Source organism: Terrapene carolina, unplaced genomic scaffold (genome assembly GCF_002925995.2).
Source record: "Terrapene carolina triunguis isolate 2854851 unplaced genomic scaffold, T_m_triunguis-2.0 Scaffold93, whole genome shotgun sequence".
Lineage (NCBI taxonomy): Eukaryota > Metazoa > Chordata > Testudines > Emydidae > Terrapene > Terrapene triunguis.
The window spans coordinates 12,037,351-12,061,256 of NW_020664444.1; the positions used below are offsets into that span (position 1 = coordinate 12,037,351).

The window sequence follows — 23,906 nt, forward strand, 5'->3', positions numbered from 1 at the left end:
CCCCCCCCCCCCGATTTGCCATTCTCCGAGCCGCAGCGCCCCCCACCTGCTCCTCAGCCCGCCCAGCCGCCCGCCGGCGCCGAGCGCGTGGTGGGGCCCCCGTCCGGGGCAGCCACGTGTGTGAGCGCCGCCCCCCCCTCCCGGCGCGGAGCCGGCCGCGGCATCACCCCCCGGTCCGGTCCGGTCCGGTCGGGGGTGGACACCACGTGTCCCACGCGATGGTGACTCAGCAAATTTCCAGCCCCTGCTACCAAGTGCCCGGCTCGGGGGCTCCGCGCGGGCCGGACCCTGCCCCACCCCGCCGAGCCGGACCCGACTGCCGCACCCCGGGGGCTGCGTCTTACCTGGGCCTGTCAGGAGCGCGCGGGGGGGAGGTGGCGGTGGAGGCGGGGACGCGCGCGGCGCGGGGGAATGGTGGCGGGGACGCGCTTCTCAGCCTCCCTCCCTGTGTGTGCGAGTCCCGGGAACAACAACAAGCGCGGGTCCCCCCCCCCCGCCCCGGAGCCGACCAACCAGGGGCCGGGCCGCTTCCGGGATCGCGCATCACGCCGCGCGTCACGTGGCCACGCCCTCTCGGCATAACGCGTCATCTGGTCACGCCCACCGTGTTCATTCATGGAGCGCAGACACGGTAGGGGGAGGAGGCGGGGGCGCACAGGGAAGAGGCCGGAGGATGGGGGCGTGGCTGGGCAGCCGGGCAGGAGGATGGGGGCGGGGCCGGGCAGGAGGAGGCGGAAGTGCAGTTGGTACAGGAGGGGCAGGGGAGACAGGAGAGTGGGGAGGGGCATCCGTTCCTTCCCGTAGTAGTGTGGGGCATAATGAGTGAGGGTGCTGTTTGGCTACCCACCATCTATCTTGTATTGCTCACCCCCATGAGCAACATCCCTGACCCTCTACACACCCCTCACTGCTCAGGTGCAGCCACCTCTGGGGTGGGGGGTAGCAGCTTTACAGGGTCAGAGACAAGCAATTTGCTTCAAACTCTGTCTTCTACACAAAATGCTCTAGGCACCCTAACGTTCTGGCAGAACCCGGGTATACAAGGTCTTGCCTGAAAAGCCCCCCCACGGTAAACTGCAGGGTGCCTGCGCTACCTAACTTCTTTCAGACTCCAGGGAGCTTGGGACATTTCAGATGCAACGTTTAGAGTGCTGATCATCGTCCCCTTTGGCAGCCTAGAGGGGCTGTGTTCAAGATACCTACCTTGTCGTGCCCGTAAAGCTAAGTGGTGCCAAAGGGAGGCTACAATTTCAAGAATCTAGGATACAGCTGCACAGCAGTATTGGGCTTCTGTAAAATATTTAGGAGCACTGTTCATTTCTAAAGTAGTGGCTGATTGTCATATGTTGTGAAGCTGTTTTCACCATCTCTTTTTCCACAATACCAATAAGTGAGTTTACCTTCAGTATGGAGAAGGGGGTTCCCTTTAAATTATTCCCATCTGGGTTTTCCAATGCCTCTTGTCATCTATCTTTTAGACTGTAAGGTCCAGAAGGAACAGACTGTCTTTAATTTTGTGTTTTGTACAGCACCAAGCACCTAGTCAAATAATAATAATAATATCTTTCACCTCTTTTAGAATTAAGCAATTTTTCTTCCTTGCTTTTTAATAGAAGTTTCTCATATTATTTCTGATATCTTGTGATGTACATTATATTTATATTTTTGGCAGTGGCATAGAAAATGGCTTTCAGTTTCAATTTTTTCTCAGTCACGTGGATTTCAAAGTACTTCTTCCTTGAGTTTCAGTGTGACTTTAATGTAATGCTAAAGTCCACAAGAGGAGAATGCAAGTGTCCAATTACCATATAACACTATATTTAGGCTTGGAAGGATTATATTTTTTATCAGTTAGTGTTGGTAAACATCGATATCATGGTACAAACACCAACAAAAAAAAATTCCACAAGTAATTGAAATGTACAGATCGGCAAAGGAAGAAAAATGCTGCTTGAGAATTTAGAGTTTGATTTAAGGATATTTACTTCATATAGTTTGAAATTTGATGTTGACAATTTGTGTTTTAATAGTTATAAAGCTTTAACTTTTTGAATGTCAGTGCTTACTGTCATTAGATAATTGTCTTACTCCGCCTGAATTTCCCACAACTGGGAAAATTTAAATTGATAAAATTTGAAACAAAAAGCATGAAACCCACAATTTTGTGCTACTGTGAAAATTAAGCTAATAAAAAGATTTTAAAATGCTTAAAAATAAATATTGATATTATCCGTTGAAATTATATTAAAAACATTGAATTCTGTCAAGCCTAACTACGTATATATCAGACCGGAGTCTAGTAAGAGAAAATGAGATCTTAGTTTACATAGTTCTTAGAAAACTTTAAATTCCCTCCTCTTATGAGCAACTACTGCAGCAGAGAGAGACAAGATACAATCTGGGACAGCAATAATAGAAAGGGGTGAAATTTTACTATCGATTGTTTTCTTTATTTGCTGGAGTCAAGAGACTCTGAAATGCCAATGGTGGCCAGCAGGGTTAATCCAGTTATCCTGTAGCAATGTCATCAATATTGCCAATTCCTAGTGTTCAAAAAATTATAAATCAAGTCTCAAAAATCATGAGATTTTTAATATATAATAAATGTTGGGTTCTTTTGATTTGCCTTCTGCTTTTTGAACCGTTAGGATTCATGTTAAGTTTTTCTTTGTAACCATGAGGGCTAGAAACAGCTTTCATTTTAAAGAAGCGAGAGTCTCATGTAGTCAATGACTTAAAGAACGAGGAATACTTGTGGCACCTTAGAGACTATTAAGCTTGAATAAAGACTGGGAGTGGATGAATCATTACACAAACTAAAAACGATTTCCCCATGCTAATTTCCCCCTACTGTTACTCACACCTTCTTGTCAACTGTTTGAAATGGGCCATCCTGATTATCACTACAAAAGTTTTTTTTCTCCTGCTGATCAGGTGGGCTATTAATCGATTAGTTTTGTTAGAGTTGATATGGCAACCCTCATTTTTTCATGTTCTCTCTCTCTCTCTCTCTCTGTGTGTGTGTGTGTATGTGTGTGTGTATATATATATATATATATATATATTCCTACTGTATTTTCCACTGCATGCATCTGATGAAGTGGGCTTTAGCCCATGAAAGCTTATGCTCAAATAAATTTGTTAGTCTCTAAGGTGCCACAAGTACTCCTCGTTCTTTTTGCTGATACAGACTAACACAGCTACCACTCTGAAACCAGTCACCGTGCAAGATCAATGACTTAAGAAGCTAGAGCTTTAAGGCTGCAGCTCAATAAAATCCTGAGATTTGGCAACACTGTGCCCTAACTGAACCTAATATCAACAATGTACTCAACCTTTGAGACCCCAATAGCAATACATCTACTTAGTTTTAGACCATGATGATGAAATACTATGGACTGTTAACTAGAACAGTGGTTCTCAACCAGGGATCTGGAGCCCCCTAGGGGGCCGTGAGCAGGTTTCAGGGGGTGCAACCAAGCAGGGCCAGAATTAGACTCACTGTGGCCCAGGGCAGAAAGCAGAAGCCCCACCACCTGGGGCTGAAGCCCAGGGCTCTCAGCCCCGTCACTCAGAGCTGAAGCCGAAGCTTGAGCAATGTAGTTTTGTGTGGGGCCCTGTGGCAAGGGGCCCCAGGCAACTGCCTTGCTTGCTATCCCTTAACACTGGCGCTGGCTTTTGAATGCAGAAAAGCAGTTGTTGTGGCACGGGTGGGCCATGGAGTTTTTATTGCATGTTGTGCGGGGCCTTAGAACAAAAAAGGCTGAGAACCCCTGAACTAGAACATAGGAAAGGCTGGGTGTTTTAAAACCAGACTTTCAATCTGTCTCTGCACTTGGTCTTGTAACTATGTTTGAAACTGTCTGTCTGTCTAAGCTAGTGATATTAATCCTTTTCAACCTGCGGGCCAAACATATTATTTCAAAAAAAGATCAAGGGGCTGCAATCAATATTTTAAGCCAGACTCTTTGCTTTGTGCCACTCCCTTTGCGCTACCCAGGCGGTGCAAAGGAGCACCTGCAAGTTTCCTGTTGGGGATTCCTCTGGTGCAGAGCCAGCGTACCCAGCTCCTACATCTCCCCTCTTCACAGCCCTATTTTAGGGGACATATTGAGAGCAGGGTGGGGAAATGGCTGGACCACACAGTGCTCTGGCTATCCCCTTGCTGATGTGGTCCCTATGGAACCATAGTCAGGAAGTACAAGTTACAGCATCCCTAGGCTACTCTAACCTTTGCTGAGGCAGAAAAATCAGGGAGCTGGTTCTGAGCTTCTCCTCTTCCCCTCTCCTGGGTATCCCATGACTTTAAGAATCACATCCTTTTTTAACTGACTTAGCTAGGTTGGCTAAAGCTGCAGTACTGCTAAAATAAAGCTACTGTCTAACAGGATCAATGCTGCTTTCTGTCAAACCTCAGAAATTTACAAAGCGTGTTCAAAAACTGCAATAGATTAACGACCATGCTACGGACCATGGTCCAAGGGCACACATACAGCTAAAGAGGTCTAAAGAGCCAACATACAGCTCGAGATGAGGGTTCAAAGGCAGGTTTTTAGTCATCTTTGTGCTCCCACATCATGGGGCCATTGAGTGTTGGGTCATCCCCAGCCACAACATGGCCGATCTAAATTATGCTGACTTCCAGAGGCCCATGGGTAGGGTGACCAGATGTCCTGATTTTATAGGGACAGTCCTGATTTTTGGATCTTTTTCTTATATAGGCTCCTATTACCCTCCACCCCCGTCCCAGTTTTTCACATTTGCTGTCTGGTCACCCTACTTGTGGGGCCATAATGACCAGCAAATTATGAGTTTTTAAATGAAACCTCACAAGGATGATTACAGTAGTGCGTGGGGTGTGGACACACACAGGTATATTCTGTCACAGTCTATATCTGTCTATCTTATTTATATAGGGGAGGCAGCAAGGTCCTATGGATAAAATGTTGGACTAGGAGTCAGGAAACCTGGATTCTATTCCTGGTATTGTCACTCACTATGTGGCCTTGGGCAAGCCACGACTTCTCTGTGAAATGCGGATAATAATGCCTAGCCATTTTTGTAATGGGCTTTGAAATCCTTTCTAGAAACTCCCACTGAACTCAGACAAGGGAAAAGCTCCTAATAAACTTTGGTATGACATAATTGATAAGAATATGGCTTTATTTCTACTGAATGCTTTTTGTTTATAGTCAAAGTTCTAATAATCTAACTTTCTTAGGTACCCAAGGAATGTACAGGAAGTTAGGACTCTTGCGCTGCTAATAGACTGAAGTGGTAGAAACCATGGGCAGGGCTTATTTTAGGAGGTTTATGGTACAGCAGGCATGAAGTGCTGCAAGCTGGGAGACCTCACTGTCTTCCTGAAACCACAATGTCAAGAGGAGACAGGTGTATGTAAGCTTCTTAGCTCTCACCGGATCAGAGGCGGGGAGAGCGAAATAGCTAAGTATGTTCAGCAGAGATTTCCAGAGAGAGAAATGGTGGCCCAGTGCATTGGCAGGGGGGATTTTTAATACCAAATGTTCATAGTGATCCGTTCAAATAACAATTTGGGGTCCTGTGTTCCACCAGCCTCCACTGAGGTGGCAGACAAAGTCTGTTTGCACCTGTGAACCCCTGCGCTTATACATGTCCAGGGGCATTTGGTGCATGGATCAGGTTACAGCATTTTAGCAACCTGTTTGTTCATGCAAATATCTGCACGTGCAGCTGCAGAGTTTTGCATTGGCATATGACTATTAACGGAGTCAATAGACAAGGTGGTCCTGAGTGTCTTGGGGAATATGCATTAAATAAAGCTGCTTAGCTTTATGGGGCAGGGACTGTCTTTTATTATACGGTTGTACAGCACCTAGCAAACTGGGGCCCGACTTGATTGAGGCATCTTGGTGCTACTGCAGTGTATATATTAAATAAAATATTTGATTGTACATCAAGAAAAGTAATTTCTCCGTGCTTTTGTTTTGCCTGCAGAATGCAGATTTGGTGTGAAAAGCGTTTGAATTAGTATATATGCATATCTACGGTTTAGAGAAATAATGGCTGTAGTTTAAGGTGTTGGGAGATCTCTCCCTTTCCTGCAGTGGCAGTAGCAGCTCAGAAAAGCCCTTTGTTTGCAAGGAGGCCCCAGAGAAGATGTTTGTATGCGAGATTTCCAAAATAGTTCTTTAGTCATTTATAATGGGATGGAGCTAAGGCACGTTCCCTGCCCCAAAGATTTTACAATGTAAAGGTCCAGTACTCCAGGTGGCTGGAGATCCTCAATGCCAATTGTTTTCAGTAAGAGCTGAGCATGCTTAGCACCTCACAAGGATCTCATGTGGCTCAGAAACCACAGCTGTGGTAGGGTGGGTGGAGCTGGGCTCAGCCCATGTAACAGATCCTGGAAACATTATGGCTCCCTAAACTCAGAAATAGCCAGAATATCTCTGGAGAGCACACATTGGAGTAACAGCTGCAACATCCTTAGAAAGGCTTGTGTGTGTGTGTGTGTGTATCTCCCGCCACTTCTCTGGCTTTGGTCTGTCAGCTTGTGCAGGAGGCTAGCTACCTCTGCTGGTAGTGCTCAAGGTGCTCCGTGAGAATGCAGACTTAAACAGCAGCTGTTCCTTGTACAATGTGTACGGGAGAGCTCTTGGTAGATTCTCCCAACCCTGTGAACCTGTGCAGGGCCTGGCCCTATATTAGGCAGAGCACTGAGCAGCAGATCAAGTAGGGCAGGGTCCTGTTTTCCACCTTCAAACCCGTTTCCAGAGTCAAGAGTTATTCTGTATGTTCCGCACAATGCAAGTATTACGGCAAAGGGACCAATGACCAGAGCTGCTGTGACTGTATGTTGCACTAACATTATTGTGAAAAACAGTGAGCAGGCAGCAAGACAAGGCAGGGAAATTCAACCTCAGGGCTATGGCATGGTCTGATATTGCTTATACTTCATGATGATTATTCTCCTGTGGAAGAATCTCCTCATCAGTAGGGTAGGATTTTCTCTGCCAGTTCCTTCATTTGGTGCTTTTATTCCCTCCCTCATTTTAGCACATGGAAGATGAAGTCCTACCAAAAGCTGGCAACAGACATCCCACGGCCTACAGAATCCTATGCTGAAGAAGAGAGCATTGATGGGAAGCCGCCCTGCCTTCGGAAGTTGTCCACTTGGTGGCTGGGTGTTGGCCTGCTGATGCTTGTAGCTGTCCTGCTGAGTGGAGTCACCATGTGGATGCTCAGACAGGTGTCTGGGAGCCAGCATGGACAGACGCCCCTGGAGAAATGCAGCGCTGTCCCTGAGCCTCTCCGCTTTGACTGCTACCCTGAGAGGAACGTGGTGGTGACAAAAGAGCTCTGTGAGAGCAGGGGGTGCTGCTTTAGTGAACGTGACCAGCCTTTGGGGAGCAGGAGCGGAGTGCCCTGGTGCTTTTACCCCCCTGACTTCCCCAGCTACACTCTGGAGAGCCTGAACCAGACTGAGCTGGGAATGGTGGGTTTGCTGAGGAGGAAGGTGAAGGCCTATTATCCCAGAGACATTGAGAGGCTGCAGCTGAGCGTGGAGTTTGAAACAGACACTCGGTTACACATCAAGGTGAGCTGCCTTCTCTGGTCTGTGTCCCTTCCCGCCAAGGCCTCCATGCCTAGAAGGGTCCCAGGTAGGGCCTCTCAGTCCGGCTAACTAAATCCCCTGGTCTCTGCTGGCTGACACTAGCCCCTGACAAGCAGTAGAACCCATCTTATGTCTCAGTCTAGGGTCCCATCATGTCAAGCTAGACACGGCAGCCGTATCCCCCTGGCACTAGCTGTTGCTGAGTTTAGCTTGCTGTCAGGTCGCCCCTCTGAGGCAATTAAACACTCCTTTGCCTCCTGCTTTGCTGTTTTTAAGACATGTTTTCTTCCTTTTGTAGATCACGGATTCCACAAGCCCTCGATTTGAAGTCCCCCTGGAGGTTCCTCAGGCAATGAAGAAAGCAGAGAATCCCGTATACAGCCTGGAGTTCTCCAAGGAGCCTTTTGGTCTGCTACTGAGGCGGAGAGCCTCTGGCGCTGTGCTGTAAGAGTTCACCCTCCTCTTCGCTCTCTCCAACTTCAGCAGCTGACCCCGCCCGTTAGCTCCACCGGTGGGGGCACCACAGAAGCTAGGAGGGAGGAGGGAACTGTCTCTCTCCTCTCCTAAGCTCAAGTCTCCCACCTGCTTGGTTTATTCACCTGGGTTTGGGCGGGAAGAGCATGAGCTTTGCTGTGTCAGCATGCCCTGTAGGCTGGGGGAGACAGCTGTTCTCCCTCTTCCTCCTTCCTCAAGAACTGAGGTTTCAGATACCGTGGGGATGGGCACTTCCTGGGCCTGGGTAGAAAGAATGCAGGGTTGACTCTGGGAACTTGGTCAATGTGGTCTTGATGTGGCTTGGCACAGAGAGGAGAAGAGTCTGTCCTTCTGCATTTACAATGTGCTTATTTGCGTAATGTGTTAATGACTTAGTGATTGTCTGGTGCCTTCCAAGTGCAAAGCATTGTGTAAGTGCTAAGTGGTATTGTTTTTACGCTGCACACCAGATGGCATGTGGGGTGCAAGTTTGGACTGGGGCCAAATATTCTGGGGAAGAAATCCGTGTGAGGGCTGTAAATTTGGCTCGTTTCTCTCACACTCACACAGGATTTGCCGGGGGAAGGGCCAAATGCCGTCCCGGTGTAAGTATGTACAGATCCATTCAGTGGCATTGTGCCCACACCCTTAAGTATGTAGCCAGTTCTAGTAGGACGGGGTATGTAGAGAAGAGCTCAGATGCACCACCCTTTCCTTATTTTACTGTTGTTTAAAACTTTGTGCGTTTGCTAACCTGGTCCTCTTGGGAGTAGCTTGCTGGTGATTAGACAATCAGGAAATCTCACCCCTGTGTTGTTTCTGTTGCGTAGAGGGTTACATATAATCTCTGAGGAGACTTTTGTTGGCACCTTGACTTGAAACCTCACCTCTGGATCAGACTAAAGTCATGCTGACCTTTGGGCCAGGTTGTCCCCTGGCTCTGCATTTGGCTGGGATAGGAGAGTTCACTCAAATTGCTGAGCCATGGGATTTGTAACAGAATCTAGGAGTCTGTGCTCCAGGGGTGGGTGATCTCTAGTTTGTGCAGAAGTTTGAGATCCTGGAAGGAAGGTGCCGTGATTGCTATTAGCAGCAGCAGAGGAGCAGACTGACATTGTTTTAATGATATTTGTCCTCTCTTGCTCTGTCCTTCCCTTGCTCCTGCTCTGTCCCTCACCCTGCTTCTTGCCCACTTTTGTATCTTCTCTCACTCCCCTCCCGCCACCCGTCCAGGTTAAACACGACCGTGGCTCCCTTGATCTTCGCTGACCAGTTTCTCCAGATTTCGACCATCCTCCCTTCCAAATTCCTCTATGGCCTCGGGGAACATCGGAGTAGCTTCCTGCACAGCCTGGACTGGAGCACCCTGACGCTGTGGGCCCGGGATGTCCCTCCCACGGTACCATTGTCCCCTCGGTGATGCGTGCAGGGCCAGAGTCTTGCTATTTCAACTCCACTGTTGCCCGTCAAAGGTTCCCTTTAGTGTAACAGGTCCAACCTGCACAGCTGCCTTACATACAAGAACTGCGTTTGCTTCCTTCCATAGCCCAGCTCAGAACCCGGCATCAGGTTACTTCTGAGCAGACACATGACCCCTCTGTGCTCTGGTGTAGCGAGTCCCCTCCTGTGCTGGTTTGGCAGCCCATCCTCTCCCCTCTAGAGCAGAGAATGCCCCTCTTCTGGGAATGGCTCTGTGCCACTCTGGTGCACAGAGGTTTTACCTCTTCCCAGTTCCCTCGGGAGTGTGATGGGTGGAGTCTGACTACTGGCAACTCCTTCAGCAGAGCTGGGTGAGTCTCGGAGGAAGACAGAGCTCTGATGAGTGTTTTAGACCCTGAGTAACTGAGATGTGGGCAGGCCAAGAATGTTATGGTGTCTGCTAAGTCTTTAACATGCAAAGGAAGCCCTCGGTACATGGGCTTCCCCCTGCCCCTCTCTGTGGTTAACATGAGGGGTTACAGGAAGGCCATGCTGGGGTATGAAATGTTCTTTACCTTTGATCAGGTTCAAAGGCGATCTCTCCACTCAGCAGCAGAGGACTCTTGAATCCCCACAGGCTATTGAAACACCTCACCAGCTTAGTCTGGGGTCTGTGTTAACAGACACTCCCCATCTGAGCAGAGTTCCTTTCGGTGTGGGACACGGGCCGTTGGGGATGGAGCTGAGACCCAGCAAACTTGGGTCACATAGGAAGGAAACATCTCTTCCCTTTGGGTTTCTCTTGCCCTGTTTTACCTTTGTGTCCTTCACTCCCCTCTAGCTCTGTTTAAAGATGACTGTGTCCCATACATGGATTTATTTAATCTGTTGCATGGGCTCACATGGCAGCCATTTGTATTTTTGCCACTTTGAGAGAAGTATGGTAGTTGTGCCTGGCTGCCCTACTTATGCATAATTCCCTTGCTTTAAGATGCCTTCTAGAAGGCCCTTTGTAGCTCATCCTGTCCCACTCCATCACCGATCCCGTCTATTACAGTAGCTTCCGGTTTTTTTTTTTTTTTGCTCTTCTTTGCTGAGAATACGCCAAGCCCCTTTGGCCTTCAGCTGCAAACTCTGCAATGATCCTGGCTGCCCATTGCCCCTCTCTCTCCAGGCTGATCACGACTGTCCTACATATTAGTGACCAGAACTGACATGCCTAGCCAAGATAGATCTAAATTACACTGAGCCAAGAGGGTCCAGAAGGCATCTGTCAACTGCTCCCCATGGCTCATAACTCTCCTTCCTTAGACACCTCCCTTGTTATCCATTCCGCTTTCCTTTGGGTGACCCGTATTGAAAACAAGTCTCTTATCAGACAACTTCTGTTTGCAGGAGTCATACAACCTCTATGGAGCTCACCCATTTTACCTGCTGATGGAGGAAGAGGGAGCTGCTCATGGTGTTTTCCTCCTGAATAGCAATGCAATGGGTACGTGCTTTCTTATGCCACATTGGGGTGGAGCTGGTGTTCAGGACCTGCCGAGGGAAGCCCCCTGCTTCACCAGCCTGCATGCCCTGACGGTGGCATCTCATAGATTTTGGTGCTATTCCTAATCACTAGAAAAGGGGCCTGCTGGCTTTGGGAGCTGGAGCTGGCCGGGTGGGGGGGACTGACCTGAAGTGACAGTTCAGGAACTCGTGGCAAAGAGAAGCAGTAAAAGAGAAAGATGTGGTTTCGTGGCCCCTTTATTGAGCCAGACATCTGTTTCCTGGCTAAACTTAGGCTCTTTAGCAACTGTCAAGCGGTTTAACCACACAGGCAGCTGCTGAATTGTAGTCTGAAAAGCCAGCTTCTCTCATGCCCCTGGTCCAGCCCGGTTCTCCTCTGATATCTCTGCCCTTTAACTATGGAGAGTGCGACTTCTGGTGCAGCAGGGATATAAATCTGCTGGCTGTTTTTCTCACAGTTGTACCCTGCTGATGCCAGCTGTGGCTTCCACGGGGAGCTGCTATAAAGCAGCAGCCTGTTGATGCCAGCTGGGACTCCAGAACTGTGAGCATCCTCTCACTGATGGCATATTGGTACCAGCCAGGACTCCAGCAGGGTGAGCTTCCTGATGGTAGCGCCAGGCCAGTGTCAGCAAGGACACAGACACCATGAGGTTCTTTACACCAGTGCCCTGTTAGTGCCATCTGGGACCCTGATGTTATGAGGCTCCTCACGCCAGTGCCATGTTCGTTCCAGCTGTGTACGTTTTATTGCAATAAAACTCCCAAGAATAACTGTGCAGGGAAGTGCTGTGAAAACGTGCCAGCTGCATCGGAGGTGTGAGAACTCACACATACAATGCACCCTTTCCAGCAAAGCCCTTAGTCCAACAGAAACTCACTCTCACGTTCAGTTCTTCATTTATCATTCAGTTCTGTGGGCTCTGGAATGGGTTCTACGCTACAGAGACAGAAAGCACTAGTGGGCTTAGTTCTGGAATGGAAACGGTGAGAACGCCACACTTGTCAGGTCTAGAAAACAGATTTTGTAATAATCCTTTGCACGTCCGTTGCACCTGAAATCCAGTGATATCAATCACGCTGCAGCCTTTAAGCCTTCAGAACCCCTGTGCAATACGGAGGTGCTATTACTCCCACTTTACAGATGGGGAATTGAGGCACAGGGCTATAGACATATATTTTTGCCTGTGGTCACATTTGTCTGTGGGAGAGCCATGATTTGAAGTCAGGACTTTTGACCTCCTTTCATGCTTTAGCCATTGGACCACAGTTTCATTGTCTCTATTCTGTCACTTCCCAAAGAGGTGGCTCTGCAGCCAGCTCCTGCCTTGACCTGGAGAACCATTGGAGGAGTTCTGGATTTTTACATCTTCTTGGGTCCAGATCCCAACATGGTCATCCAACAGTACCAGCAGGTGATAGGTAAATATCAATACCCCAGCCATTCTCTGTGCATCTCACCCCCAAGACAGCCCGTTGAATAACCGTTCCTTTGTATGCTTAGACATGCCCAGCATCTCCATCCACTGCCATCACCCTCACATTTATACATTAGCACCTGTCTCACCAGGTTCATTGTGATGTCCTCCGCCACCAGGGGTGTTGCCTCTTCCTCATCTCCACCAGATCCTCCCTCTCATTCAGAATTGCCCTAGTTCATTACCGCCTCCATCAGGGTTGCCAAGTTCGTCATTGTCTCCATTCCAATTGTGTTGTTCCAGGTTTCCCTGCCATGCCACCTTTCTGGGGGCTGGGGTTCCATCTGTGCCGCTGGGGCTATGGGACAAGCAATGCAACCTGGCAGACTGTGAAAGCCATGAGGAATTATCAGATACCACAGGTAAAATAAATACCTGCTGTCCAGAGGAGGCTAGGCGGCTCTGCAGAAGCATTTCCACACCATGCAATTCTGCATCTCTTCTTTGCAGGATGCTCAGTGGAATGATATTGATTACATGGAAGGGTACCGGGACTTCACCTTTGATCCCGAGAAGTTTGACACCCTCCCGCAGTTGGTTGAGGACCTTCACAAGCATGGCCAGTACTACGTCATGATCCTGGTATACTGACTTCTCTGACCTTCTTCCTGAATTATATGCTAGGGCTGTTTTCGTTTCTAAAACTTCAGGCAGATGCAGCCACAGTCGGTATGTGAGACGTGTTCGCTGTGCAAATACAAACAAGAGCAGGAGCTACTCGCTGCTCCATGAGGTGTCAGGCTCCCCACCATACGAGTTGCTTCTGTCTATTTCAGTGAGAAACATTTTGGCACAGAGCCTCAGCTGGTGCGGATGCCAACGGAGCTATGCTGATTGACACCTGCTGAGGATATAGCCCTTTGGTTTTTAGCGTATGCCTTACCCTCCGAACAAGTATGATGCTTGGCTTTGAGCAATAGCCTGAAAGAGCATCGGGTACTTTTGTGACCTTCTCTTTATCCCCTCCCCCACCCCCTTATCCCTCTCTGCTTTGGCCTCACACAGGCCTCTGCTTGGGAGGAGTGGCTAGGACCCCTGCTGGAATCCATGAGCCCGGCCTTTGGAATTTCCCCCTTTTCTGCAGGAGAGCTCTAGCGACAGGTCCAGCGTTATCCCGCTGCCTTCCTGTCCGCTCTGCGTGTAAACCTCCCCATGTCTCAATCACACAAGGAGAAACCGATGCAATTATCTGTCAATCAGTCTGATTCATGGGTTCTCAACCTTGGGTTTGTGACCAGGTCATCGCCTCCCTGCCCCTCCTATACTGGTAAAGGGGAGGCAGGTTCCATCTAGACCCCAGCTTGATGGAAGAGGGGGTCCTGGAATGGAAAAGGTTGAGAACCCCTGGTCTAATGGAGTGATTCCACTCATTGCTGTTCCATTGGCCATATACTCAGCATTGCTGTGAGATAATGCTTCCTGTCCTTGGACTTCTGGGGCCTTCCCCCTCTTTTCCTCCCTTCCCCCCACTCCCTAAAAAATCTATCTCTAACCCAACCCTTGAGCCTTGGAGAAGTGACACTTTATACAACATTCTTCCTCACAAGTGGAAATGCTGCAGCAAGTTTCTGTTCCTCTTGGTCAATTTGGCAGTAACATGTGAGCTTTAGTCAACCCTAGTTTGGTGGGCCAGGGCTCCCAAGACCAGTAAGCTGTTCTCTGAGTTACTCTGGGGTATATTGGTGTGGCTTCATGGACACTGGGGGGAGAATGTAACCTGTCCCATATGTTTCCAGGATCCTGGGATCAGCAGCACTAATCCTCCTGGTTCTTATTGGCCTTATGATGAAGGCTTGAGACGTGGCATATTCATAAATACCACTCAGGGGCAAACGCTGATTGGACAGGTAAGCGGGGGAGCAACTTGGGTGAAATCCTGACCCCACAGAAATCTATGGGAATTTTGCCATTGGCTTCGGTGAGACCAAGATTTCACCCCTAGAGTTGTTAAGGGGAAAATAATAAAAATAATGGTCAAGTGACCTTTCTGTCCTGTGTGCTCTGGGCCTGAGTCTCTCCTTAAGTGCATTGACATCACTGGGAATTTCATTTCTGTAAAGAGGGCTGAATAGGCTGTGTGGGGAAAATACTGAGCCGGATTCTGATCTCACCCCTGTGTGACTCCAGAGTGACCTCTTGGGATCAGTGGAGTCACGTGAACACAAGTGAAGTCAGAATCTGTCAGTCTGATTCTCTGAATTTCTCCCTATTTCCGGAATGATGAAAAATAGCCCCCAGTGAGCAAATCTGTGGAGTTGCTCCATTTATTACCCACAATCCACTGTGATTTCTGATCCAACTCACCCTAGGCTTCTAAATTATGGGCTCCTACGGCACACCTCTCAGTCTCTCTTCAGTACTTCAAGAAAGTTTGAAAAGCACTGGGAAAAACAGATGATCGTTATGCTAAAAATTATGGGCCTGATTCCCCATGGTGTAAAGTGCTGTGAAATCCAGACCCTTCCCTCCCTCTGAGCAGGGTAGTACTTTACACCTGGTTTGTGCTTGCTCTACACATGTGTAAAGAATTACCCAGGGTGCAAGGCAGGGAAGAATCGGGCCCCATATTTAAAGAACCATCGGTCCCATTGTTACTACTGGCACCTTAGAATATTTAAGCTGAACTAGAAAAATCAAATGGCTTTTCAGCAGCAGTGCTGCCCATTCACCATCTGCATTTTAAATTCCACCTTCTCTACAGGGGAGAAGGTGGAATTTCAAAAGTGGACCAGGCTAAGTCTCCAGCTCCAGCCACCAGTGACAGATAGGAAGGTCAATGGTGCGTTAACAGGTGGAGGGCGGCTGGACTGCCAGCTTTGCAGGTGTCCAATAGGCTGTGATTCCCTGTTCCTTGGTGCAGTTGGCCAATGAGAGGTTCACAGAATGTGTTATTTTCTGGCCTTTCCATAGGTGTGGCCTGGCCTCACCGCTTTCCCTGACTTCTCCAACCCAGACACTTACCAGTGGTGGCTGGAGAATCTGAACCGGTTCCATGCTCGTGTCCCCTTTGATGGGCTTTGGATCGTAAGTTCCTCCTTACCTCTGCTGGGTCTGAGCTACAAAGGCAGGGGCTCTCCAAGCTACTCCCTCATGTTCCCCCCAGCATAGTGTATGTCTCACTTATCCCTGAAGCTTTTGTACCTCTCTGAGCTCCTGTTTTTCCAGCTTCCTTGTCCTTGACAAGCTCTGTGTCCCTGAAGGCACGTATACACTGGGAGACACGTGTCATGTGCGTCCAGTGTAAGCTTTCACTACGCTGGATAAAAGGGGGCTAGGCTGCACGTTGTTCCAGGTACTGAACATGCTGGAGTTTAACAGGTCAGGACCAACGATGCAGTTAGCTTCCCAAGTCCAGGGGTGGATTAGGACTCCAGCTCTGAATGGCTCAAGAAGCAAAGACAACCATGGAGCGGTCCCACTGGGTCCTTGTGGCTTTGGCCACATGGTTGGTCCCATGGGGGTGTAGGTGAGCAGCGTCTGGTCTCTGAGAAGAGATCAGCTCCCAGCTTGATAATCACCAAAACCCTATGAATGAAATTTCAACTCGACTTTCTCTGTCTAGGACATGAATGAACCATCTGACTTCAAGGACGGGTCAGTGGATGGCTGTTCCCCAGGGGAACTTGATAACCCTCCCTATGTGCCTGGTAAGAAGGGAAATAAAATATAGGCTGTGCTGGTGTAAGCAGGTGTAATTTCCTTTGGTGCCACTGGGAGCTGGGCCTACCTACACCATGGCTTCATCTGACCCATAGGTTTCAGCCTCTGTCTATGTGTACAGGTGTGTAAGTGTACGTAGGCGTGTGTGCTGTCTGTTCTCTGACACGCCTTTAGCACGGCATTCCCAGCACTCGGGGTTGTGCACATGGGCTCAGGTTTCAAACACAGGGACCTAACTGTGTATTCAGGCACCTGCATGACCAGTTTTAGCCCTTAAGTGTTGACTAAGGAACCTAAGCATTGATATACCCGCCCAGGGGGACAGCTGGCACAGGAACCATTACTAGCTCTGTCGGCTTTATGCCAGTGCGGGGCTCCTCACTGGCTGCTGATGGCCAGAATCTAGCCCCTTTGTACCGTATGAGCAGCCTGGAGATCTGGCCCCGAGGCTACTGAATAGTGTATGAGGCGCACGTAGCTGTGTCTGGGTGCAGGTGTTCGCTGGCTTCCGTGCTGCACAACACTTCTTCTCACAGCCTCTCTCCCTCCCCATCAGCCGTGCTGGGCGGGTCCCTCTCTGCCAAGACCGTGTGTGCCTCGGCGAAGCAGAGCGCCTCCGTGCACTACAACCTCCACAACCTCTACGGGCTGATGGAAGCCAAAGCCACAGCTAGGTAATGGCCAGCGCTTGCTGGGCGCGCGTCGGCCCATCGCCTCCAGTGAGCAGGTTCAAGCCCCGCGTCAATGAACGGCTCCACAGAACTGTGTCCGAGACGCCAGCGTGAGGCATCCCGCCCGCAGGGGGCTGGTCTGTCCCCAGCGCAATGGCTCCAAGCTGGGGTTTGAACCCCTGATCCGGGTTCCCTCGCCTTGCCAAGCTGTGGCTGGGTCTCAGAGCTGCACTGGGTGTGGAGCAGGGGCTGGCTGCTGCCCTGAGTCACTGCACGGGCTATGCCCTTGGTTTTGAGTCTCACAGCTGGTCCCGGTGCCCAAGTCTCCTCCTTGTCTTCCAGCGCCTTGATCCAGATCCGAGGGAAACGCCCGCTTGTGATTTCTCGCTCCACCTTCCCCAGCCAGGGCAGGTACTCGGGACACTGGCTCGGTGACAACAGGAGCAAGTGGAAGGACATGTACTGGTCAGTCCCAGGTGAGTGGCTCTCCCGGCAACAGGCAGGCCTCTCACAGATACTAACCTTCACCCGCTGGGGACAGGATCACCCTCAGAGACTGGCCTGCGTCTTCCCTGGTCACGATGGCTCCTCCCTTCCCACGTGCTGGGCAGCGGCTCCTCCATTAAAGAGCCACGGGAAATTGCACCTTATTGCTGGCCTGTAATTGAGATGGGGCCTTTCCCTGTTACTGTCTGGGAGGGCAGCCGAGGGTCTGGAGCCTGCTCCCAGCTCCAGGACTGGCTGTGATGGGAGCCGGCTGCCAGCTCGCAGGCATCGTGGCAGCTGTTTGGTCCTGTGGTGGGTGGGATGTAGCCCCCCCTCCCAGGCATGTCCCCAGGCGTGTACGTGTCACAGTCTGTACAAGGGAACAGCACGGGGCATTGGTCTGAGTGTTGTCCCAAGGAGAATCAGGGGAGATCCTTTCCAGGTGTCCCTGGCTGCTTCTGGACTCCGTGCCTCTGTGTTTGCAGGGGTGCTGAGCTTCAATCTCTTTGGGATCCCGCTGGTTGGGGCGGACATCTGTGGGTTCTCAGGCACCACCTCGGAGGAGCTATGCACCCGCTGGATGCAGCTTGGAGCCTTCTACCCCTTCTCCCGAAACCACAACACCCAGAATGAAAAGGTAACAGGGAGGCCCCTCCCAAGGGACGGCAGCACCTGTGGGGGCTCCAGGGCTGATGATGTCCCCAGAGGGCTGCATTCAAATGGGGGAAGGGCCCAGAGCAGTACGGAAAGGTCACTGCTAGGTGGAGACAGGGGGATGGTTGCCGCTGGGAGCGGGCAAGGGGTGTTGGTCGTCCGTTCTCCGCAGCTCCCTGGGACAGACTCTTGGTAGAGCCCGTTTGTCCATCTGTCCTGCCTGTTTACGCTCTGGTTGTCTGGCCTGCCCAGGCCCAGGATCCGGTGGCGTTCGGCTCGGTGGCGCGGACAGCCATGAAGGAGGTGCTGCTGACGCGCTACGCCCTGCTGCCCTTCCTCTACACGCTCTTCCACCGGGCACACCTGCAGGGCCACACCGTCGCTCGAGCCTTGTTCTTTGAGTAAGAAACTCCTCTTACGGCTATGGATGGTTTCCTGCCCCACGGGCGATCCACGGGGGGGCATGGCCCCCAGACCCCTGGTGGGCATGCCTGCCTCCCTCCCCTCCCCCAGGGGAGCACAGCCCGCCTCCCTTCCCCTGGCGGGCACCCTCTGACCCGTGGGCCCCTCCACTCCTTTCTGTGCCTGGGCCTGGCCCCTGCCCTTCTGACCACAGGCAGGATCCATGAGAGCTGATGCCATGGATCTACAAGCAGGCATGAAGTCACAGACCGTGGTGCCACTAATCTACAGGCAGGTGCTGAGGTGCAGGCAGCGAGTGGAAAGTGACTGTGCTGTGGCTTGAATGCCAGTTTGGGGGCATTGGCCCAGTTCAGACTGCAGGGCCCAGAGGTCAGTGGCATCAGCAGCTCAGCTCCGAGGTGCCCTCTTCCCATTGTAGGTTTCCACAGGACGTGATCACGTACTCGATTGACCAGCAGTTTCTGTGGGGGCAGAGCCTGTTGGTGACGCCCGTGCTGGAGCCCGGAGTGGACTCTGTGATTGGCTACTTCCCCAGAGGGGTGTGGTACGATTACTACACGGTAAGGAGCAGTGCATGCTGGGAGGCGGGACAAGGTGGATTTGTGCATTCCCCTACCCAAGGGGTATGGAGACCCCGGCTGCAAAGGGCCCCTCACCTGACAGAGCCCTGCAGCCTGTGAAAGCAACCGGGGTGCCGTCTGCGTCAGAAATCAGAGCAGGCATGGGTGCCTGTGCCAGAGGGGATGGGGTGGGCTGTGGGGAGGGAGCGGGGCAGGAGTGGCCAGTGCACCTCCGACCTGCCCTGCCTGTCGATCTGCTCTTCCCTGGGATGGGAGCTCACAATAGCCTCCTGGCCTGTCCTCTGGGCGTGGCCATTGAGGAGAGCAGGAATCAGAGGGTCAGAAAAGGTCCTTCCCAGACAGTCACCCGCAGACGAGCAGGTGGGCACCATTGCCACCATCAGAGACTGCAGGAAACGGTTATGGCCACAGCCTCGTTTCTGAGCATGCCCTCCTGCCCTGTGTGTGTCTGTGCTCCCGCCTCTGCGCTGCCTCTGCCCCGGGCGCCTCTGTGCTTCTGCCTCCACGCTTCCGCCTCTGCATTCCGGCCTCTGCGCTCCCCCAGTCCTGTGTGTGTCTGAGCCCCGGGCTGGTGCCCATGGTCTGCGCTCCCCCCTGCTCTGCATGCCTGTGTCTGTGCTCCCCTGGATTGGTGCCCATGCCCTGTGCTCCCCATGCCCTGTGTGTGGTGGGTGTGGGATGCGCCAGTGCCCATGGCCTGTGCTGTGTATGAGTCCCAGGGCCTGTGGCCTGCTCTCCCCCTGCCGCCTGTGTGTGGTGGATATGGGCCTGGCTGGTGCCCGTGGCCTCGGAGGGGGGGGGGGTGGTTCTCCAGACCCGTGGGTAGACGGCCTCTCCCTCTTGCCCACCCTGCTGCCCACACACACCCCGTGTGTCTGTCGCTGCCTCCGCAGGGCTCCTCTGTGAACAGCAGCGGGGAGAGCCTGAAGATGGCTGCTCCGCTGGACCACATCAACCTGCACGTCCGGGAGGGCGCCATTCTCCCCACCCAGGTGAGGCTGCTCCCCCTGCTGCATCTGGAGAACAGGAATAACCCTTGTCCCACACTCCAGATCCCTGCATCTGGCTGCCTGCTGCCCAGCTCCGGGGCACGTCAGGAGAGTGGCTCGCCCCGCCCAGGAGGCGCGGGACCGTCTGCAGCACCGGAAGGCTGCCCTGACAGGGCTGGTCTCCGTGCTGCAGCCAAGGAGGTGACGCTCCTCAGGGGTCCGGGTCAGGAGCTTTCCTGAGGCGCCTGCCTTGGCACAAACTGGTGGGAGGGCGGGGGCAGGATCCGTGCTGTCTGGGCCATTGTCTCCACTCCATGGTGTATTCACTGCCATGGCCTGCCCCATGCCCGGTCCTCTACACCTGGAGCCCTCAGCGGAGTGCCTGGTCTCAGCAGTTGCTCTCTTGAACCCCAGAAACCCGGGAGCACCAGCTGGGTGAGCAGCGGGAACCCCCTGCGCCTGATCGCGGCCCTGTCCCAGAATGCCAGCGCCTGGGGGGACCTCTTCTGGGATGACGGCGAGAGCCTGGACACCTTCGAGAAGGGTGACTACTCCTATCTGGTGTTCAACGTCACGCAGGTAGGGGGCCCCTGCCTCGGGGGTGGAATGCACTGCGCTACCCCCCCACCCCCCCGAGCCACAGGCCTGCTCTGGCCCCAGACAGCTGGAGCTGCCTGGCCCATTGTGGGGGTGCAGATGGTACAGCATCCTCCTGCCTGAATGGGGCTATGGTGTGGACTCGGGTCTCTGGACCTGGCCAGCCGGGGGAGCTGGGATCGGGGCCTGTGGCCGGTGCCCTCTGCTGGAGAGTGCTGGGCTCAGTGCCCGAGGGGCTGGGGGCCAGAGCAGCCGGAATTGCACACGTGGGGGCGGGGACTATGTGATAGCCAGGCCGTGGCCAACAGGAGCAGTGGAGGGCTGGGGCTGCCCTTGGGCGTGGGGGCGGGTGCTGTAGCCGTGGCTACCGGTGCCCACGTAGTCTGGGCGACAGCAGGCCCCACCTTTCGGCATCTCGCCTAGAACGTCTTCACCTCCACTGTCCTTCACGCCAACGTGGAAGCCACCTACATCACTGTGGACGTGCTGAGTGTCTACGGGGTCCGGGAGAAGCCCAGCAGGGTCACTGTCAACGGCGAAGAGAATCCCTTCTCCTACCTGGACAACCAGGTAACCCAGCCCCCGCCAGCGCCTGGTATGCCCCTCCGCCGCCCAGCGATGACCGGCTCCTTCCCCAAGCCACACGCTCGGCTCTGGCTCTGGCAGGGTCACGGCTCTGTCCTGCGGTCGTGAGTTTGTTGCTCTCAGGCTCTCTGGCTGGGCCGTGCAGAAGGGCAGGCACACCAGCCTCCTCCTCTGCCGCCCATTGGCAGCTGGCCTCACCCTGCCCTCCGAGCCCCCAGTCTGGGAGTTACCCAGAGAGCGCCTGGTGCTGCTCCCTGCTCTGCACTGGGCCTGTGTGCCGAGCGGAGGGAACTGGGAGAGGGGAAGGGCTGTTAGTGGTTAGAGCAGGGCCGTGGGAGTCAGGACGCCTGGGTTCCATTCCCGTGCCCCAGGGGGCTAGTTGCCTGGGCCCCTCTCCAGCGCAGCTGTGAGCTCAGCTCGTTTGCACCGCACTTGGAGGTGCTCACTGAGTGGGCAGGTGCAGATGCTGAAGGTTGTTCTAGCCCATTGCCCTGCCCTGCTCTGCCCCTTAGCTCGGGGCTCCTCTTAGCGCCAGTCTGCTCTGCCCCCCACCCCGGACCATCGGCTGTCACGTCATGGGGCAGCACGGAGTGTGCTCCAGCTGTGATGGGGGTGTGCACCCAGCCCTGCATGGGGCCCCCGCGTCCCACTTTGAGCTTGAGTTTCTCCCTCTACTGCAGGTTCTCACGGTGAGCGACCTCAACCTCAACCTCAGCCAGGGATTTTCCATCCGCTGGCTGTGACCGCCGCACGCGCCTGGGATGGCTGAGCTGGAGCTGGGCTCTGGAGGCTTCTCCATCCGTCCACGTGTGTCTGTGTGGGGCGTGGGGATAGAGGTGTGCTTCTGTGCATCCGTGTGCGTGCGCACACACACACACACACCAAGGCCCCGGCTGCGGGGTGCCGCTCTGGGCCACTGCTGGCTGGCTCTGTGTCCCAGCTCAGGGCTGCCTTCTGCCCACATCGGTTTGGACATAGACTCTGGATTCCACAGCTGCTTCGTGCCCGAGCTCAGCTGGGCTGCACAGCCTCCCTTTCCTAGCTCTCCCTGTCCTGCCTTCGCCTTTCCCCACGGGACTACACCTGCAGGGCAGCGAGAGCCAAAAACTCTGCCCTGCCAATGCCCCCGAGCTCCGCTGAAGATGCTCTCTGCTTTGGCCCTTGACACAGGGTTTATGTTTAAAGACTCGGCTGTCCCATGCCCAGGACTGTGGCTCTGGGGGGCTGGTGAGAGGCTCTGGTCAGCGAGTCTGTTCGCCTGTCTCCCGACCCCAGCACACCAATGTCTCCCGTGACCCGCCTTTCACAACCTGCTGGCACGGTGCATCCCAGAGGGCGTCAGCATGCTGGGGGGTGGGGGTGGTGCTGTGCTGCACAACCAGCAGGCTATGTCAGCGCTGACCTTTCTCCAGTCACATGTCCCTGCGTCACAGACAGTACTGCAGCACACGGGGGGTGGGGAAGGAAGCACTGCTGGCAGTGCCAGCATACACAGGGCTCCATGGGGGTCCTGGGTCTCCACCCCTCGGCCCACCAGACCCACATGACACCATGGGAGCAGCCTCAGCGCTAGCGACAGTAGTGGGATTTTCAGAAGGAAGCTGAGAGCCGCCCGGAGCCGGGTCTGGCTGTGACCTGGGTGGTGGTGCTGGGAGAGGTTAGGGAAAGGCCCCTGACCGCTCCTCTTGGTGCTGCTCTGTCTGAGATGAATAAAGGCGAGTGGAGGTGGCTGCTGTCTGGCTGTTGTTTCTGGGGCAGGGTGAGTCTGTCCTGGCATTCACTGCGCACACTACCTGCCTGCAGTGTCCATCCCATGATGGAGACCTATTCACTTCCCTGTTCCCGTGGCCTCCCCTCCTGCCACCTTTGGTGTGTCCCCTCTGCCTGTTGTGTGTTGTCATCATGCAGACGGTGCATTCCCTGGGGCAGGGCTGTCTCCAGTGCAGGTCCGGCTGGTGCCAGCACAATGGGGCCTGATCCTCGACGGGGGTCTTGGTAGGACCTTGATACCAATAATAATGAAACCTCCCTGAGCCAGTGGGGTTGTCCTGGCCTGAGGCTGCATGTAACAGACTCTGCCCTGTGCAACATGTGCCAGAATCAGAGCAGGGGAAATGACGGGAGAAGCAGATTCATTCAGCAGTACTGTGCAATGCACCCTAGCAAGCTCCCCTGCCAGCCCCAGGGAAAGGCTGGTCCTAGGCCAGACTGGGGGTTCACTTCCCTGCTCTCACCCAATCCCTGAGTGATCCTGGGTAAGTCATTTAGGGTACGGCCGCTCTGCAGCAGAGAGGCGCAATTCCTCGTGGGAGCAGCTGTACAGGTGAGAGCACTGCTCATGCTAGCCCACTAAAAACAGCAACAGGGCCAGGGCAGCCTGGTTAGCCACGGGAGTACGTCCCGACCGTGGATGGGATTGTAGTCGGGGAGAGCCCAAGCCCCCTCCCCTGTCACACTGCTATTTTTAGCCCGCTCGCTGGAGCAGAACTAGCACCTGTAGGTCTACCAGAGCTGGGAATGACACCCCGGCCCACCCCATAGCTGAGCCCCTCTGTAAACTGGGGACAACAGCGCTGTCCTGCCTCCCGGCGGGGAGGGGGACTGAGGATTGAGCATCTCACAGTGGCTAATGCGTCTACTATTTCAGGGGCGGGCTCTGGCCACAGTGCCGCTGGTGCCGGGCCATGCATGGGCTCCCTGGCCCCGGCTGCTGTCCTGCCCAGCCTCAGGTGGGTGCCCAGGGAGGGGACCTGTGGGTTGGAGCTGCCCAGCAGCAGGGG

At 53.3% G+C, this 23,906-nt stretch overlaps 2 protein-coding genes across 5 annotated transcripts in view; one reads left to right on the forward strand and one right to left on the reverse strand.

The window, feature by feature from the left end:
* MAFK (MAF bZIP transcription factor K) overlaps positions 1-483 on the reverse strand; it is a 17,168-nt gene extending 16,685 nt beyond the window's left edge. Inside the window, exon 1 of the mRNA XM_024207977.2 lies at positions 345-483. The gene's annotated coding sequence lies outside the window, so the exon portion shown is untranslated. The remainder of the gene's footprint in view (positions 1-344) is intronic.
* Positions 1-22,848, forward strand: part of LOC112112176 (lysosomal alpha-glucosidase-like) — a 26,108-nt gene extending 3,260 nt beyond the window's left edge. For 3 of the 4 annotated variants that reach the window (XM_024207975.2, XM_024207973.2, XM_029911242.1), the window contains 19 exons: positions 7,039-7,579; positions 7,896-8,041; positions 9,305-9,470; positions 10,886-10,982; positions 12,305-12,424; positions 12,724-12,842; positions 12,931-13,062; positions 14,217-14,327; positions 15,391-15,504; positions 16,043-16,127; positions 16,697-16,814; positions 17,154-17,287; positions 17,783-17,934; positions 18,204-18,352; positions 18,793-18,934; positions 19,849-19,947; positions 20,359-20,523; positions 20,965-21,111; positions 21,807-22,848. In XM_024207975.2, coding sequence (XP_024063743.1) covers positions 7,049-7,579; positions 7,896-8,041; positions 9,305-9,470; positions 10,886-10,982; positions 12,305-12,424; positions 12,724-12,842; positions 12,931-13,062; positions 14,217-14,327; positions 15,391-15,504; positions 16,043-16,127; positions 16,697-16,814; positions 17,154-17,287; positions 17,783-17,934; positions 18,204-18,352; positions 18,793-18,934; positions 19,849-19,947; positions 20,359-20,523; positions 20,965-21,111; positions 21,807-21,869 — 2,790 coding nt within the window. In that variant the 5' untranslated portion in view covers positions 7,039-7,048 and the 3' untranslated portion in view covers positions 21,870-22,848. Of the gene's footprint in view, positions 1-5,363; positions 5,450-7,038; positions 7,580-7,895; positions 8,042-9,304; positions 9,471-10,885; positions 10,983-12,304; positions 12,425-12,723; positions 12,843-12,930; positions 13,063-14,216; positions 14,328-15,390; positions 15,505-16,042; positions 16,128-16,696; positions 16,815-17,153; positions 17,288-17,782; positions 17,935-18,203; positions 18,353-18,792; positions 18,935-19,848; positions 19,948-20,358; positions 20,524-20,964; positions 21,112-21,806 lie in introns of those variants that run through there. The other variant, XM_024207974.2, reaches the window with a different exon arrangement.
* The last annotated feature ends 1,058 nt before the right edge of the window (positions 22,849-23,906 follow it).